Genomic DNA, 17,650 nt, shown 5'->3' with positions numbered 1-17,650 from the left:
GGACCTCGTAGTACCATATCACCCCAATAGAGCGCTTCGCTCTCAGACTGCAGGCTTACTTGTAGTTCCTAGGGTTTGTAAGAGTAGAATGGGAGGCAGAGCCTTCAGCTTTCAGGCTCCTCTCCTGTGGAACCAGCTCCCAATTCAGATCAGGGAGACAGACACCCTCTCTACTTTTAAGATTAGGCTTAAAACTTTCCTTTTTGCTAAAGCTTATAGTTAGGGCTGGATCAGGTGACCCTGAACCATCCCTTAGTTATGCTGCTATAGACGTAGACTGCTGGGGGGTTCCCATGATGCACTGTTTCTTTCTCTTTTTGCTCTGTATGCACCACTCTGCATTTAATCATTAGTGATCGATCTCTGCTCCCCTCCACAGCATGTCTTTTTCTTGGTTCTCTCCCTCAGCCCCAACCAGTCCCAGCAGAAGACTGCCCCTCCCTGAGCCTGGTTCTGCTGGAGGTTTCTTCCTGTTAAAAGGGAGTTTTTCCCTTCCCACTGTAGCCAAGTGCTTGCTCACAGGGGGTCGTTTTGACCGTTGGGGTTTTACATAATTATTGTATGGCCTTGCCTTACAATATAAAGCGCCTTGGGGCAACTGTTTGTTGTGATTTGGCGCTATATAAAAAAATTGATTGATTGATTGATGACATTGCCCTCCTATCAGTATGGGGTTAAAAGGAATGAGGTTTTTTTGTGTGTGAACAGTTCTCCTTTGCCTGCGCGGGTTCTTCTAGAAATAGCTCTCCTGTTTGCAGAGGGTAGAACTACACATCTGCTACAAAACATTTAACAGTGTTTGTAGCTGTTCAGCTTTGTTTACCACGTTAATCTAAAAATTATCGGACAAAAATTTATCGGAAGATAATTAGTCCGATAATGGTTCTCAAAGTTATCTGAAAAGATAATCCGATAATGAAAACATTATCTTGGATAATTATTGGTTATCAGATTATCAGAACTGTGCCCACCACTGGTAGACATCAGCCAAGATCTTCTCCAGGCTACCAGATACCTCTAACAGTTTAGCTTATTCATTGTCAAGTTTTTTTTTTTTTTTACCTTTCCACAGCAACTTGCATTGTACCACTCTTTAACCATGTTCAATCTCTAAACTAGACCCAGTGACATTTTAATCCAGAGTCAAAAGTTGAACCCCCCCCCAAAAAAAGGGTTTAGGTTGAAAAATCCTGGTGTTCCTGTTTAATGTTTACACACATTCCTGCACAACAATGATGCTTTGGTGCCACTTTTGCATTAAAAGTTTCACTAATTTATTTTATTGTGAAGCACATTCAGTAGAATGTGATGACACGGCAGCAATTTGGACGGAACAGATCAGAGCAACGAGTCTTATTTAAAGTAGATTTTTTGAACTTCTCTGTCCTGCTGAGACTAGATAACGGTGGAGGAAACCCATCCTGACAAGAGTCCAGACTTCAGTTAAAATACTAAAACTCAAATTTTATTTGTTAAAATTTAAAGTTATTTGTAAGCATATGTTACAACACAAAGAAACACTAACTGAATTGTGGTTCTTAGACTTTAGCACTTTTTATCCTCTCCAGTCGCTTCCTCAGGTCATCCAGTGTGGACATGGGGGCGGAGTTTGAGAAACCGCCTCCCCGGCTGGGGCTTTGCTGGCGGGTTTGCTGCAGACCAGAGATCTTTATGTCCTTCGCAGAGGTAAGAGTGCTGGACGTGGACAGAGGAGCAGGATCCAGTGGTCCCACAAGCTGAGACACAGAAAAGATTCAAATCAGTGAGACGAGTAGAGTGTGTTCACATGCTGGATTTGACGCCCCGGAGATGAGTGAAGGGAAAAAGAAAATATACAGCCATCAACTGCAGCATTTACATTTTCTCAGAAAACTTACATTCATTTATTTAAAAACTTTCAGCTCAAATTGTAGCTACGTACTTCATGTGATTGTCCAAACTATGCCTGGTGCTGCAGGTCCAGTTCCACAATAAATAAAATAAGTTAATTTGAACTCATTGCGTGAACATTGTAAATAAAATCAAAAACCCTGGCAGTGCTCATGGCAGAGAGGTTAAGGCAGCACCTGTCACAGAGTCCTTAGGTTTGAATCCTGCCTAAGTCCTTCCTGTATGTTTCTCCCCATTTCCTTCTGTTTTCACTAAATGTATAATAAAAGGTTAACACCCCCCCCCCCCAAAATATATATCAAAGAAAATGGATTCCATGCCATTCCTTTGTATTCTATTTAAATAAGAACAAGACCACAGAATAGTGACATGAACATGGAAGCATGAAGGCAGAAACACTAAAACTAACCTTGGTTTTGTTCTCCAGGTGGTGCAGCTGTCGGAACATCTGGAGTTTCTCCTGGTTGGCCAACAGTTTGCTTTGGTCCCATTTTTCAGGGTTTGTGTTTGAGCTGAACCCTCCTGTCACAGCAGAGCCCCAGTATCAGTCAAATTTTGACAAACATTTCTGCAGGGGTCAATAATTACTGATTTTTTTTTATCTATTATGAGACCCCCCCCCCCCCCCCCCCACACAAAAAAGATTTAACTTAAAGGGTTCAAAGAGGTTGAAAAATATTACTACGGCAAACCTTTAGAGAAACAAATGACAATCTTCCATCAGTCCTAATAAAATTTACTGAAAAATATTTAAAATTGTAGTAAATATTTTCTGACAATAAATATCAGCATTACAAACCCGTGGTGATAATTGTGGGTACGTGCACCCACTGGTCATGAAAACTGAGTACAGTGGATATTTTTAGGGTACAAAAAAAAAAAAAAATCTTAACTCGCTAAAAATTAATATTGCAGGGATTAAAGGGAAAAAAAAATTGACTGATTTTTTTTCCCCACACTTCATAAGTTTTCACCATTTAGGGCACCACTTTATAGAAAGCCTTTAGCAATCATGTCCTCAAGTTTAAGGTGAAACAAGGTGGAGACGGCGAAGAAAACAACAAATTGTTCTCCTGCTGGAAAAGATAATATTTCACTAACTAACCACTGCTGCTCCTTTCTAATGCAGCATCAAAAGTGGGCCTTTAATCAAGGGGTGTCATGGAGGGCACATCCCCCCATAATACCATTTTTCCGTCTGGATTCGCCCCTAGTTTGCGATCTCTGAGCAGGAACAATCAAGAATTTGTGTATTTATGTGGAAAGCGTGAACTGATTGAGAGGTAAAAAGGTTTTATGACTGCATTTTACATCAAAAGAAATGTTTGAAAGTTTTGAATGCGGTAAATTTTATATCTTGCATTCAGTCTTGATTTTGTGTAAGGACGGCGCCAGGGAGAACACCGTCTTTCTGCAGCCCAATTGACGGAAATCCATCGTAGCAATGGAGAACTTTAATCCCCAATACTTTTTTAGCTCTTATTGGCAGATGGTGAACATAGAACAGACATTGGGCCACAAGGGAGTCAAGCTGTTGTAATTCTTTTACAGTCACATTCTCATGACTCAAAGATTTTGTAGTAAAATACTGATTACGTCATAGAATTCTATTCTACAATTGTATTCTATTCTATTCATGACTAAGATATTGTAGTAATATACTGATTACATCATGATTCCATTCATCACTTAATTTTGTTTTCAGATAGTGATACGATGACACAGACCATTATACACATATCACAAGTTAAGACCATGACAGAAATTAACAGTGAAGAGGCAGACCACCCAAAGAAACAAGAAAACCTGTTAATTTGGGGGCAAAAAAAAAAAAACAACAAAAAATGACAAACAGCAGCTGTCAAAACTTTAGTTACAACTACATTAAAAAAATTAACATATGAGTACAGCGGCTAGCTTAGCATGTATTTTCAATAGACCGTTTCATGGATACCCCCCATTTTGGATTTGGTGCGGTGCATGCTGGGATTACTTGGGGATGATCCTCTGGCGCTGGCTGGACTGTTAATATCTCCCGGTTCGCTGGGTCATGAAGTTACGTCCGTGTAAAAGGGAAAAAGTTAAATAAAACATAATAATAATAATGATGATAATCCTCCATTGTTGTGGGACAGCTGACGCCAGAGGGCCGTGCCGTTGGCTCACGGAAAAAGGCACGTTAACAAGGAGCTAATAATAACTGCACGCTGTGAAACGGCAAATAATTCTCTTTTGTGCGTGATGGGAATGCTGAATATGCACGTTCAGTTTAGGTTATACTGTGTTTGCACCCATGCAGTAGGGAAGCACTCAATGTGGAACACCACCCAATACACATTATGCAAAATGAGAAAAATGGCACCGCTGCAGTACCACGTCATCTCAGCAATAAACAAGACCCCCACGCAATTACTCCTAACAGGCTGCATTTCTCTAAGATACTGAATCACTGTGTAGCATAAAGTCGGGTTAACATGTAACACATTTACAAAATTAAGTGCCCGAGTCCACACCTGTATTTCTGACGTTGTCCTTATTGTCACAGTCAGCGACCTCCTGCAGAACGTTGAGTGGTTTATTGTGTGCAGATGGTTGGAGGCGCACAGAGTTAGAAGGGAGCCCACAGGTCACTCCTGCAGATAAACGTTGGAATGTTTTAAAAAGAAGATTACAAATAAAGACGGAACTCGAGTAACATCTATGCTGGTGTTGAGCATACCCGAGTGTTGAGGTTGCAGCCTAGCCTGGGCTTCGCTCTTATTGCTGATGTTGGCGAGGGACCGCTCAACAAACGTTTGAACAGACTGAGGCAACCTCTTCAAGTCGGGCTCTAGGTCTGCCTGAGGATACTTCTGCTTGTACTCCCACAGCTCTGCCACAGCCTGCAATCAAACAACTGTGCTTGAATACGGGTTACATCAGCATTCTGCACGCAATGAAAATAAATCCCATGATCCACCAAGACAAGAATAAAATAAAATTTTAAGCGTTCTAAACTACTTTGGTGAGGCCATGCTAAAGCGTTCGCGCTCTCAATGACGTGGGAACATCAACATCTACATGCTCTGCCTACCAGACAAAAGGGTTCTGTTGGTGGTAGAAACGCAAGCCAAACCATACTTAACCATTCCGGCACGTACCATACCGACCCGGACCGCTCAGTGGAAATGGGGCCGTCGGCATACGCTGACTAAATCATCAAGGTGTGACAGGCCCCTGATACCTGTGGATTCAAAAGTCACAGGGGGCTTGTTCTGACTGGGTTCCATTTACACCTCAAATCTTCATATAAACAAATTTAGCCAAACTATCTCAGAGCATCATCACAGCCACGAGTGTGTTATTTCTACCTGGTAGAAAACTTAAATCAGAAGTGCCTGACTCCATGGTATAACTCACAAACTCGCAACTTAAAGCAGATAACCCGTAAGTTTGATAAGAAATGGCGTCTCACTAATTTAGAAGATCTTCACTTAGCCTGGAAAAAGAGTCTGTTGCTCTATAAAAAAGCCCTCTATAAAGCTAGGACATCTTACTACTCATCACTAATTGAAGAAAATAAGAACCCCAGGTTTCTTTTTGGCACTGTAGCCAGGCTGACAAAGAGTCAGAGCTCTACTGAGCAGAGTATTCCTTTAACTTTAACTAGTAATGACTTCATGACTTTCTTTGCTAATAAAATTTTAACTATTAGAGAAAAAATTACTCATAACCATCCCAAAGACATATCGTTGTCTTTGGCTGCTTTCAGTGATGCCGGTATTTGGTTAGACTTTCTCTACGATTGTTCACACACCAATTAGCTAAACTGCAGGATTGTCTTACAGACATAAAGACATGGATGACCTCTAATTTCCTGCTTTTAAACTCAGATAAAACTAAAGTTATTGTACTTGGCCCCACAAATCTTAGAAACATGGTGTCTAATCAGATCCTTACTCTCGATGGCATTACCCTGACCTCCAGTAATACAAATATGTAGGACTGCTTTTTTGCATTTGCGCAATCTCTCTAAAATTAGAAAGGTCTTGTCTCAGAGTGATGCTGAAAAACTAATTCATGCATTTATTTCCTGTAGGCTGGACTACTGTAATTCATTATTATCAGGTTGTCCTAAAAGTTCCCTGAAAAGCCTTCAGTTAATTCAAAATGCTGCAGCTAGAGTACTGACAGGGACTAGAAGGAGAGAGCATATCTCACCCATATTGGCCTCTCTTCATTGGCTTCCTGTTAATTCTAGAATAGAATTTAAAATTATTCTTCTTACTTATAAGGTTTTGAATAATCAGGTCCCCATCTTATCTTAGGGACCTCATAGTACCAAATCACCCCAATAGAGCGCTTCGCTCTCAGACTGCAGGCTTACTTGTAGTTCCTAGGGTTTGTAAGAGTAGAATGGGAGGCAGAGCCTTCAGCTTTCAGGCTCCTCTCCTCTGGAACCAGCTCCCAATTCGGATCAGGGAGACAGACACCCTCTCTACTTTTAAGATTAGGCTTAAAACTTTCCTTTTTGCTAAAGCTTATAGTTAGGGCTGGATCAGGTGACCCTGAACCATCCCTTAGTTATGCTGCTATAGACGTAGACTGTTGGGGGGTTCCCATGATGCACTGAGTGTTTCTTTCTCTTTTTGCTCTGTATGCACTACTCTGCATTTAATCATTAGTGATTGATCTCTGCTCCCCTCCACAGCATGTCTTTTTCCTGGTTCTCTCCCTCAGCCCCAACCAGTCCCAGCAGAGGACTGCCCCTCCCTGAGCCTGGTTCTGCTGGAGGTTTCTTCCTGTTAAAAGGGAGTTTTTCCTTCCCACTGTCGCCAAGTGCTTGCTCACAGGGGGTCGTTTTGACAGTTGGGGTTTTTCCGTAATTATTGTATGGCTTTGCCTTACAATATAAAGCGCTGTTTGTTGTGATTTGGCGCTATATAAATAAAATTGATTTGATTTTAGTGAAGATTCTGCCCCTTACCAAAAACCAAACCACTGTATTCCTCATTTTGAGTTTATTAAAGGTCACGTTAGAAACCAGACCTGGGACCCTCACAGACAGTGTCCATCTTGTGAAAGGCCCCTAAAATGAGTCATACAACACATTTTCTACCTTGTGGGTGTTAACATGGGTGTGGTTTAGTCTCACATTTGTAATGTTACTGGCTCTCACCAACAGGGGAAGATCTCCCTGTGTCTGAAACTTGGACACATGATAGAGTAAAACTTAACATATTTCACATATTTCTCAGAACTTCCAAACAAATAACATAAATACTTAATAGCTAACATAAAACAAAGAATTAGCACAGATATTATTTAACAACTCCCCCTCTTGATATGAATCTATCATGTCAACAATAAAGACCATTTTGGCATAATTCAATTCCCATGTATGATCGGATACTCCAACCAAATCAATTTTCTGCCAAACATGTAGGCACATAGGCAACCATCAACTGACACCATCCTGATGCTCCTTCACGGAGCCCATGTAATAAGTCAGGGTCTCTCTGAGACATTGACATAATCGTGACGGTGCCTGTTAGGTCGTCCCGGGTTTTGAGGTGGGATCTTACCCGTCATAAGCCATCCTGCCTTCCACACGTGCCTGACAACATGCCATCAAGACAGGGGCAGCAAGGTGTGAGAGGGAACTACCATTCAAGGTGTCACGTCCAAATTGTCACTAACTTTTAAAATTTCTTAAGACCATTGAATGTGAATTGAATTATCTCCCCATCAATTTCCAAAGATTAATCTGTTAGATAATTCTGCACTCAACCAACAATAAGTGATTACTATATTCCCATATCAAATTAAATATGGAAAAGATCAGATACAAAAGTTAATAAGACAGTAAGTGCATGGACACTTAAAACTAAAATACAGATTGTAGCTGTTATTAATGTGTCATTTTGCAGTTTTGTTCTCCACTGATAAAATGATTAAATCATAATGCAAAGGTGAAAAGTGGCCTCGTAAGTGGAGGGTTGCACCTTCAAACTTCTTGACTAGACAGATAAATATGGGTGGGTAAATTACAATAATAGAATAAAATGTATTTTCATTTGTATTTAAGTACAAGCGGACTGGAATTCTTGTGCCTTTCAGCACTTCTCACCCCAACTAAGGTGTCACGTGTGTGTGTGTGTGTGATTAGGGGAATGTCAAGCATTTTAAGTTATTCTGAGCAGCCACTGTACTTGGAATAGTGCTACAAAAACGCCAAGAGCCATCATAAAATTCTGAAAATAACAGGTCAGCACCCCCAAATCTATAGTTCTATAAAACATTACAAATAAAATAGGAGGGGGAAAAAAACATGGCACCTACTTCATATGTCACAATGCCCCGTTTGACTCAGAATGGAAACATCAGCAGACCCACTGACCCAACGATTACAGGTCTGGAACCTTTGACAAACATTTAATATTGTGACTGAATTTAGGATGTGATTGGTCTAACGCCCAACACTTAACCAGTAGACAGAGGACCTTTGGTTCAAAGCCTAACTAGAACTGGGTAAATCACTAAGGGTCCTTGAGCAAGGTCCGTAATCCCCTAGTTGTTTTTGGTGTGAAATGAGCGCCTTGCACGGCAGCACTATGACATCAGTGTGTGAATGGGAGAATGTGAGGCATAATTGTAAAGCCTTTTGAGCCTCTGATGCAGATGGAAAAACATGACATAAATACAGTCCACTTATCATTTTACTTTCATCTAACACCGCAGGAGATCAGGCACCTCTGTCACAATAAAGTGGTGACTGACAACTGACCTGTCCACAGCTTTCTTTATCCATGAAATTCTTTAATATTTCCAGCAGCTCTTCCCTCTCTTTTGATTTGTGAACCTACACAAGAGAGGAAAACGAAGGTTGCGTTGTTAGCATGATGAGTCGGGACAAAGACGAACTTAAAAACCATGATAATTTTTCCTGCTGACCTCTTTTTCTTGGGTTCTGTTTGACTTGGTTCCTGTAGTTTTCACAGCCCTTCTCAGGTAAGTCAAGAGTTCAGACTCTTCTGTGTTCACCACCAAAGTGAGATGGTCCAGAATCTAAACAGAAACACACCATGTTGTCAGTCAGACCTGTAACACACCCCGCCCCTCTCCACACACACAAAATAAAATCAGCCACACTAACAAGGCGAGCAGCTGCTTCACGCAGCTTGTAGAAGCTCAGAGGCATTTGGAGCTGCTCTGGACCTGAATTAACTTCTGCTTATTTCTGACTGTACTGGAAGCTGCTCACCAACATGTACACACTTACTGGCATTACAGAAGAACAGACTTGAGGTACTCACGTTTGGTCCGGTGAGGCGGCACAGCGTGTGCAGGAGGGTGGTGAGCGTGCGCCGGGCCGTGTCGTTCTGCAGCTGGCGGAGCCGCTCTCTGGGGAAGATCTTCATGAAGTTGTGCATGTCAAGTAAAATCTTGTCTAGATTCAGACTGCTGACCGTGTCTGGGAGAAATCTGATCATCCTCCATAAACACTAAACAAAACACAAGCAAAATATTCACACTGAGTAGTGAAAGAAAAGAACTTTAATAAAAGAACCAGACCAAATCTAGAGTTTAGTCACCCGTGTGCCTTCTGGCAAAACTAAGTTGAAATTTCAGATTCTTTTTAAGATATGTAATTCTGTTATAGAGCTTCATGGAGGAGTGTAACTGGAAATGCAACAAAAATTGTGCACTGCGCTCAGTGTCTCTAATCAGCCAGAGGAGATTAACACATTCGGAGGTGTCAGTGTCTTGATGGCTTCCCTCAGTCCATTCACTTTTTGTGCAGTCAGTGTTTGAGAGCTGCCAAATGTGTACAGCGTCATCATGCAGTTTGTATTTTTTAAGAACCGATGTGAATGAAGACAAACATATTCATGAATCCGTCAGACTTGTCTAATGTGATGTTACGGTTATAAACGTGTACCAATCATTGGATATTTTACTAAAAATTCTCATACTAAAAATAACTAATTTACATTTCTTTAACATTTTAAATTCTGTATTTAAAATACAGAGATGCCAATAAATCTGGACAGCATTATATTGTACTGGTGATTTTGTGGGCTGTAGTAGAACAATGTCACAGGTCAGAGTTGAACTCCCACGTCAGCTGAGAGAAAAAAAAAAAATGTTGCTTTTTACTTTCATGTATTATCTTCTTCTCAAAGCCTTTTTTCTAATGCAGACACACAACTGACATGATCAGAAGTTACATTTCCCTGTTTGGAGATGCTCTGCTTCTCTGTAATGGGGCAGCACAGTCTCCTTTGAATCCCTGCGTGATTTTGTGGGATTCAGCCACTTCCGGGGACAGCCTGCCAGTGCGCAACACAAACACAGCATCACTTCAGACAGAAAGATGGTGTACTGTTTTTGTTTTCGGCTGCAATCACCAAAGCAGTCATGACAAGTGCAGGGGTTTTTTCGGTTCCCAGTGGAGATGGGAAGACAAGGAAAATGGTAAAGGTTGTCGACAGGTTTTAATGAGATTTAATGTGGATAATAATAATGGGGCTGTCCCCGGAAGTACAATTTTTGCGTCATATGCCCTTTCATTTAACCCCTTTATTGCCCACCATCAAATGAGACCATGATGCCCAATTGTTTTCAGGAAAGTTATCAAACCACCTGTGTGGAGCATTTTTCCACCTTTATTTGAACCCATCAGCAGGATCTCAGAAGGACCTAGTTCCCACTTAAGAGGATATTGGACACATGAAATCAAGTAAAGTAACAGTTCATCAGTTCAGGAACGAGAAGTTGTTCTAACAGGCACAGAACAACAGGAAAACAAACGCTTTGGATAACTAACAAAACTGTGATTATCTACAAAATATGTATGCAAATACACACACGTTTTTTTTGTTAAGAAATGCATTGTGTAATTACCTTCATCACAAGTTCACAGAACTCAGAGGACACAGAGGATGACAGGGCGTCCTGCAGCAGCACCAGCAGAGCACTACACAATGGGGGAAAAAAAAAGTTATATAAGCCTTCAAACTTATGTGTACTCTTACCCCAGTTAATAAACGATGGACATGGAGCTCTGGGACAAACAATATTATCAATAAAATCTTAAAATATATTTGTGAGGCTTTTCCCAAGCATTGACATACATCAAGAGAACTGACAGATCCAGAAAGCCACTAGAAACACGTTATACCAGCATATACCAGTTCCAATTACATTTTAGTAGCGCTGTGCTGATGTTAGTGTGTCAAGGCTGCTGCAGACAGTCAGAGGTCAACATTACGACTGGAACACCCCCCCCGCGGCATCTCAGTATTGGGTTACTTGGCAACCAACTCACCAAACGATCTGTACACCACATTTAGAAATGTAAAACTGGGGGCTGCTTTTTGGACTTTCGATACCTCAGTATGCTTGTCTGGTTGGCTTTGGACAAAAGCTTTCCAAGCAGGTTGTTGACCATGCTGATGATATGTTGTCCATCCTTTAGCTCTTCCACTCTGGGGTCCAACATCACGGTCAGCAAACACTCCACCAGGTCCTTCAGCACACCTGATGAGGCTTCCCGGACTAGAACCTCAACTCCAAACATCTGTAGAGGTAGCACAACTGGTTAGACGCCAAACAGGTCTCACTTATTAATTATCAATAAGAAAATTCAGCCGCATGATTTGATGAAAGTTGAATTGTGATTAATATGGGAAATACTGTGATTGTGATTTTCCAATATGGTTTGTAAGAATTTACTCGTAGATGGTGATCATTTCTTATTACACCAACACAATAGAATCTTTAATTCATTTATCTTTGTTAAATCCATTCAATTAAAGCCAACGGTCCACTTAGATGTTTTCATTTCACCTCTTATGTATAAAAAGGCTAAACCACACAAAATTGTGCCACTGTCCAGATACTTATGGGCATGAGTATTTTCACAGCCATCAAAACTTTGTGAGCAAAAGCACGACCAAGTTTATTTGAAATTATTTGAGCAACTTCATTGATATAACAAGCTGGTGGAATCGCTGTGATTCAGCAGTTCTTTTTGCCCATCAGTTTGTGTTTTGTCCCAGGATTCTGTAAAAGAGTGAACATCCCACATAGGGATAGTCTTTTTTTTTTTTTAATTTATCTCTATCTCATGTAAAATTAAAACATTTGGGTGTATTCCATACAGTACCAGTCAAAATATGGACAACTTTAAAACAAGTTCTTTCAGGCCTAAATTATTCTGAAATTAAGAGAATCATGTGTCGTGTAACATGTAGTCATGTAGGATTTGTTTTTTTGTTTTTTTTTTTGCACCTATGAGAATTTGTGGTCAAACTACAGGAAAATGATCAGGTTCAAATTTTCTGACCCCTGTGTACCATTTCCGGACACCCCCCCCCAATACTCATATTATTAGGCTAATGTGATTGATTTTTCCACAATTCTGATGCTTTTGGTGTCCTCTTATAAGTATTTTATAGTGCACAGGCAAAATACAACAAACTCAAAGTGACCAGGAGAAGAATTTACAAACTTCAAGTTCCCATGGTTACAATGAATATACAAATATACGTCATTATAAGGGCAAAAATTAGCATCAAGTATGCACTCACTTTTTATAGGTTTATAAGGTGACTGCTGACATTTGTGTAATATAACTTATTTTCAGTTTAAGGAAATATTAGTAACACAACTAAGAATTTTCAAGCATGAGTAGATTATTCTCAAGGTTTAAAAATCATCTACACATTGACGGAAGACTAGCTGTGGTCTAAACCCATCTCTCAAATTTGGCTATCCACTGCAATCAATGGATAATTCAGAAGGATTCTTCCAGTTGCAATAGATCTCAGCAATGACTCCGGCACTCTGGATCGTGCTCAGGAAAACGCACCACAGTCAGAATCATGACTGACATCACAATACAAGCAGAACTGTCTTTACAAAGGCTCATTTAACACAGCAATTTAAGAAATTTCACAAGACTTTCATGAGATTTGAGAAAACTTGGGAAATACGGCAGTCTGAGTACTTATTAGCAAAGTTGCACGTCATGCCAGTCCAGTAAATAATATACATCCATCTCCAATCATAGGTCTATTATGTAACAGCAGTAAAAGTAACAGCTGTACTTAAAATTCTTCAATATTCAATTGCACTAACACAGAAAGAGTCTGACAATTACACAAAGCTTGACTTAGCAATTAAAAATAATACAGCAAGCCCTGTTGCTACAGTAATGTTCAGTTTGAATAGAGAAATAAGTCATATAGCAGACATCCATCTTAGAATTACAGGCAATGAAACAATATCAGCACATATAAGGTATTCTGAGATATTGTAACAATAATAAATACACCCATTAAAAATAACTTAATGAGACCTGAACATAAAACCTAAGATCTAAGAACATAAAGACTTTTGCCTGTGGTCCTGAATAAAAACAGTATCCACTCGCTTTAATGATTTTTTTAAATAAAATTGGGGCAAGAAGATGAAAAGATTATGTATTTATCCTTTCTGGATAAATGCATTCATCCTGTCCACTAATCACAATTCATTCAGCTCAGTGGTCCTGGTGAAACCGTCGGAATAACTTATTTTCTGGAGATGTGCCAGTTTGCCTGCGCACGCGGTTCAAGCACAATGGTTTGCTCACTGGGCTCATGGCTGCAACAATAGAGACAACGCACACTTTATCCTTCACATTAACAGAGATTTTTATTATGGTTCAATTCAGAAGTGCTGAGCTTGTTGTCTGTGCAGAGCTCGAGGGTGCGGCCTGCGTGTGTGCCCTACAGTGGGAGCTCGTGTCTCAGGGAGGCCATTTTCTTTTCTTTCCATCTTTTTTCCTGATAAAATCAACAGGCTGTGTGAGCGCAGATCTGCGGTATTTCCTACATAATGCATGTCATCCTCTAAAACAAGGCATGAGAAAACTTGTTTGACTTTTCAAAGAAATGTTGCCAAGTCTTCCCTAATAAAACTGTTGCTACTACTTTCTTGTCAAATTTAATTAAAGTGATGCCATGAATCCAAGTACTTTTCGATCTTACCGTTATCATAGTGCTGATAATGCTGTTATAAAGTCTGGAGAGTTCTTCCCGTGGTACGCATCTGTCAGCCATGTGTGTGCTGTGGACAAGGCGCAGCTGTAACACCACAGCAATGAGGAATTGATTGATGCTTTTTGCCATCATGCCAGAGTCATCATGCCTCGAGAAAGCCTCGTCCGCCTGGAAAATAACGACCAAAAGAGATGTCAAGTTATAGTTTCTGTAAATGGTTAGTATCGATAGAGGAGCATAAAATTAAGATAAATAATTCTGTTTACTACCCTTTGGTTTCTGCTCTGCTTCATTGATTTAACAGGATGATGAAGTAAAGTTTGGAGTTATTTATACTCAACTGCTTTATTTACAGTAGTTTGGTACTTGTTAAAATATTAGTCATATTTGGGGACTTTTCTGCCAAACGCAGTTGATCCATTGATTCCTTCCCACTGTCGCCAAGTGCTTGCTCACAGGGGGTCGTTTTGACCAGTGGGGTTTTTACGTAATTATTGTATGGCCTTGCCTTACAATATAAAGCGCCTTGGGGCAACTGTTTGCTGTGATTTGGAGCTATATAAATAAAATTGATTAAAATTGATTGATTGATCCATTATTGAAATGTAATCAGCGTGCACACTGCAAAATTTTCAAAATATGAGAGGAAAGGGTGAAATGAGAAAAATGTCAAATCACAGTCTTTTGCTGTGTCTGATTTAACAGGTACATGTCAGGCTGCGGGTCCGGGTCCGAGCATGATCTGAAAGAAAAACAGTTAAGCTTTTAATCACGGAAAGTACTCTGGTTCCTCTTTCCTCAAATTGGAGTGTAAGCCCTGAATTTTAATATTGTACCTCTGTTACTGTGCATGTCCATGTACAAGAGCTTTTTAATGGAAATGCGGTCGGACGGGACGTTTTGTCCGATGTGATTAAAAATCTGTCATATAAAATCTGTCACATACAGTGTATATTAGATGGGAAACCATACCAAAGCATTGGGATTTTTGTATTTGTCCGGTGACTGCGAATATCCCGTTTATATGATGACTGTTTAGGCGGGTTTTACTGTACATGTGACTGAACACCAAATTCATCTACTTCACAAAGCTTTGACATGGCTAACTTTATTTTCCCATATTTTTCTTCTGTACGGATCTGAAGGGAATGTGTATATTTTGCATCCCTTGTTGTGGCTAATTGTGCATCCAAATGCACAACAACCCAGCATTTTCATTGAATAAATAAATAAGTTGGATTTACATGCAGATAACTTAAGAGTGAACACTAATTTGGCCCCAAGATGGCACAACGAGTCGTGTAACCATTTTTTTTGGCTCGTCACGTTGCTGCTGTCTATATAAAGAGACTCTAGCCCACCTCTTTATCCTTGTGTACACCACATGGATAAGGAGAAAAGAAAAAAAAAATAAAGAAATGTCAAGGCCACATTGTTGTTTGCACGTTGGACTGGGATGCCAGCGATCGGGGTTTGCTTCCCGATTGCAGCCACGCTCCCAACAACAGTGCTGGGGAGGAGTGACAGTCTCGTGGAAACAAGCTTTTCACTTTAGGTGGCTACCCACGTTAAATATGATCCTCCTCTTCTTCTTGTTAAGAGTTAGCAGAAGAGGAGTTTTAGCAAAAGATGAAAAAAGAAACAAGAAATACAATTCAAATTTGGAAAGCCTCCAATGTGCGATATCACTGTTCACTATTGTGATGAGAGATGAGTTGCAACAAGTGTTAAAAACACTCACTTTGTGAGATGTTTATTGTGCACGCTTACAGTGGGGTAAAAAGTATTTAGTCAGTCCCTGATTATGCAAGTTCTCCTACTTAGAACTGTTACCTGTATTAATGGCACCTGTTGGAACTCATTATCTGTGTAAAAGACATCTATCCACAGCTTCAAACAGTCAGACTCCAAACTCAACCATGGCCAAGACCAAAGAGCTGTCAAAGGACACCAGGAAGAAAATTGTAGACCTGCACCAGGCTGGGAAGAGTGAATCTACAATAGTCAAGCAGGTTGGTGTGAATAAATCAACTGTGGGAACAATTGTAAGAAAATGGAAGACATACAGGACCATTGATAATCTCCCTCGATCTGGGGCTCCACGCAAGATCTCATCCCATGGGGTCAAAATGATCATGAGAACGGTGAACAAAAATCCCAGAACTACACAGAGGGACCTGATGAATGACCTGCAGAGAGCTGGCACCAAAGTAACAAAGGCTACACACTACACGCAGAGGGACTCAAAACCTGCAGTGTCAGGCATGTACCCCTGCTTAAGCCAGTACATGTCCACGCCCATCTGAAGTTTGCCAGAGAGCATATGGATGTTCCAGAAGAGGACTGGGAGAATATTTCGTCAGATGAAACCAAAATAGAACTTTCTGGTAAAAACTCAACTCGTTGTGTTTGGAAGAAGAATGCTGAGTTTCATCCCAAGAACACCATACCTACTGTGAAGCATGGGGGTGGAAACATCATGCTTTGGGGCTGTTTCTCTGCAAAGGGGACAGGACGACTGATCCGTGTTGAGGGAAGAATGAACAGGTCCATGTATCATGAGATTTTAAGCCAAAACCTCTTTCCTTCAGTGAGAGCATTGAAGATGCAACATGGCTGGGTTACCAGTGTGACAATGATCCCAAACACACCACTTGGGCAATGAAGGAGTGGCTCTGTAAAAAGCATTTCAAGGTCCTGGAGTGGCCAAGCCAGTCTCCAGACCTCAACCCATAGAAGATTTGTGGAGGGAGTTGAAAGTCCGTGTTGCCCAGCGACAGCCCCAAAACATCGCTCCTCTAGAGGAGATCTGCATGAAGGAATGTGCAGAAATACCAGCTACATTGTGTGCAAACCTGGTGAAGACTTACAGGAAACGTTTGACCTCTGTCATTGCCAACAAAGATTATGTTACAAAGTATTGAGTGGAACTTTTGTTATTGACCAAATACTTATTTTCCACCATAATTTATAAATAAATTCTTTAAAAATCCTACAATGTGATTTCCTGGATTTTTTTTTCCCTCATTTTGTCTCTCATAGTTGAAGTGTACCGATGTTGAAAATTACAGACCTCTGTCATCTGTCTAAGTAGGAGAACTTGCACAATCAGGGACTAACTAAATACTTTTTTACCCCACTGTATATTGACAGCACTAATCCAAAAGCACAGTATGCAGAGTATAAGAAAAAGATTTCCATAAGAGTGACAAACGCTCCATATTTCCAGTTCTTTGTTTCCATACCTGCTTAAGGGCCTGTATGCAGGTATTCAGGTCCCCAGATGCAATCTTTGATACAACTAAGTTGATGGTGGGGGTGGAATTCAGGTGGGGATCAGAGGTAAGAGTAAATGGACCTGACCTACAAGGAAAACAGCACTTAAGACAATTTGACACAATCTTAAAATTTAAAAAAGAAATTGTTGTGTACGACAAGCTGAAAGCAAAGCACAAAATAATGCTTTAGAAATCATGAATCAGTGTTGCTTCCTTCAGCCATCCTCGCCAGTGTTGATATGATCAAATGAGGGACAGTCCACAGCAGGTTCACTTTGCAGGGGTGGTGACTTTTGTCAGCTACCTGCTGCTCAGTGACTGCAGCAGTTTGACTTCACAACCAAGAAATGATCCAGCAACCACATTCTAGCTGTACAAGTACACATTGAACATAAGAGTGACAATCTACAGAGATAATTGACAGTCTATAGTTACGCAAAGTGTTTCACTACG

The 17,650-nt window shown here is 40.5% G+C and overlaps 1 protein-coding gene across 1 annotated transcript in view; it reads right to left on the bottom strand.

The window, feature by feature from the left end:
• Window positions 1–1,443: 1,443 nt before the first annotated feature.
• The window catches only part of LOC117532118 (cytoskeleton-associated protein 5-like), a 106,207-nt gene continuing 90,000 nt past the window's right edge, over window positions 1,444–17,650 (bottom strand). Inside the window, exons 36-46 of the mRNA XM_034195391.1 lie at window positions 17,165–17,282; window positions 13,908–14,087; window positions 11,265–11,452; window positions 10,777–10,849; window positions 9,186–9,374; window positions 8,824–8,937; window positions 8,657–8,731; window positions 4,610–4,772; window positions 4,404–4,523; window positions 2,300–2,412; window positions 1,444–1,736 (exon numbers count right to left, since the gene is read on the bottom strand). Of these exons, the coding sequence (XP_034051282.1) occupies window positions 1,539–1,736; window positions 2,300–2,412; window positions 4,404–4,523; window positions 4,610–4,772; window positions 8,657–8,731; window positions 8,824–8,937; window positions 9,186–9,374; window positions 10,777–10,849; window positions 11,265–11,452; window positions 13,908–14,087; window positions 17,165–17,282 (1,531 nt within the window). The 3' untranslated portion in view covers window positions 1,444–1,538. The remainder of the gene's footprint in view (window positions 1,737–2,299; window positions 2,413–4,403; window positions 4,524–4,609; window positions 4,773–8,656; window positions 8,732–8,823; window positions 8,938–9,185; window positions 9,375–10,776; window positions 10,850–11,264; window positions 11,453–13,907; window positions 14,088–17,164; window positions 17,283–17,650) is intronic.

This window comes from Thalassophryne amazonica, chromosome 2 (assembly GCF_902500255.1).
Source record: "Thalassophryne amazonica chromosome 2, fThaAma1.1, whole genome shotgun sequence".
In the NCBI taxonomy this organism is placed as follows: domain Eukaryota; kingdom Metazoa; phylum Chordata; class Actinopteri; order Batrachoidiformes; family Batrachoididae; genus Thalassophryne; species Thalassophryne amazonica.
This window is presented reverse-complemented; position numbering and strand designations above follow the sequence as displayed.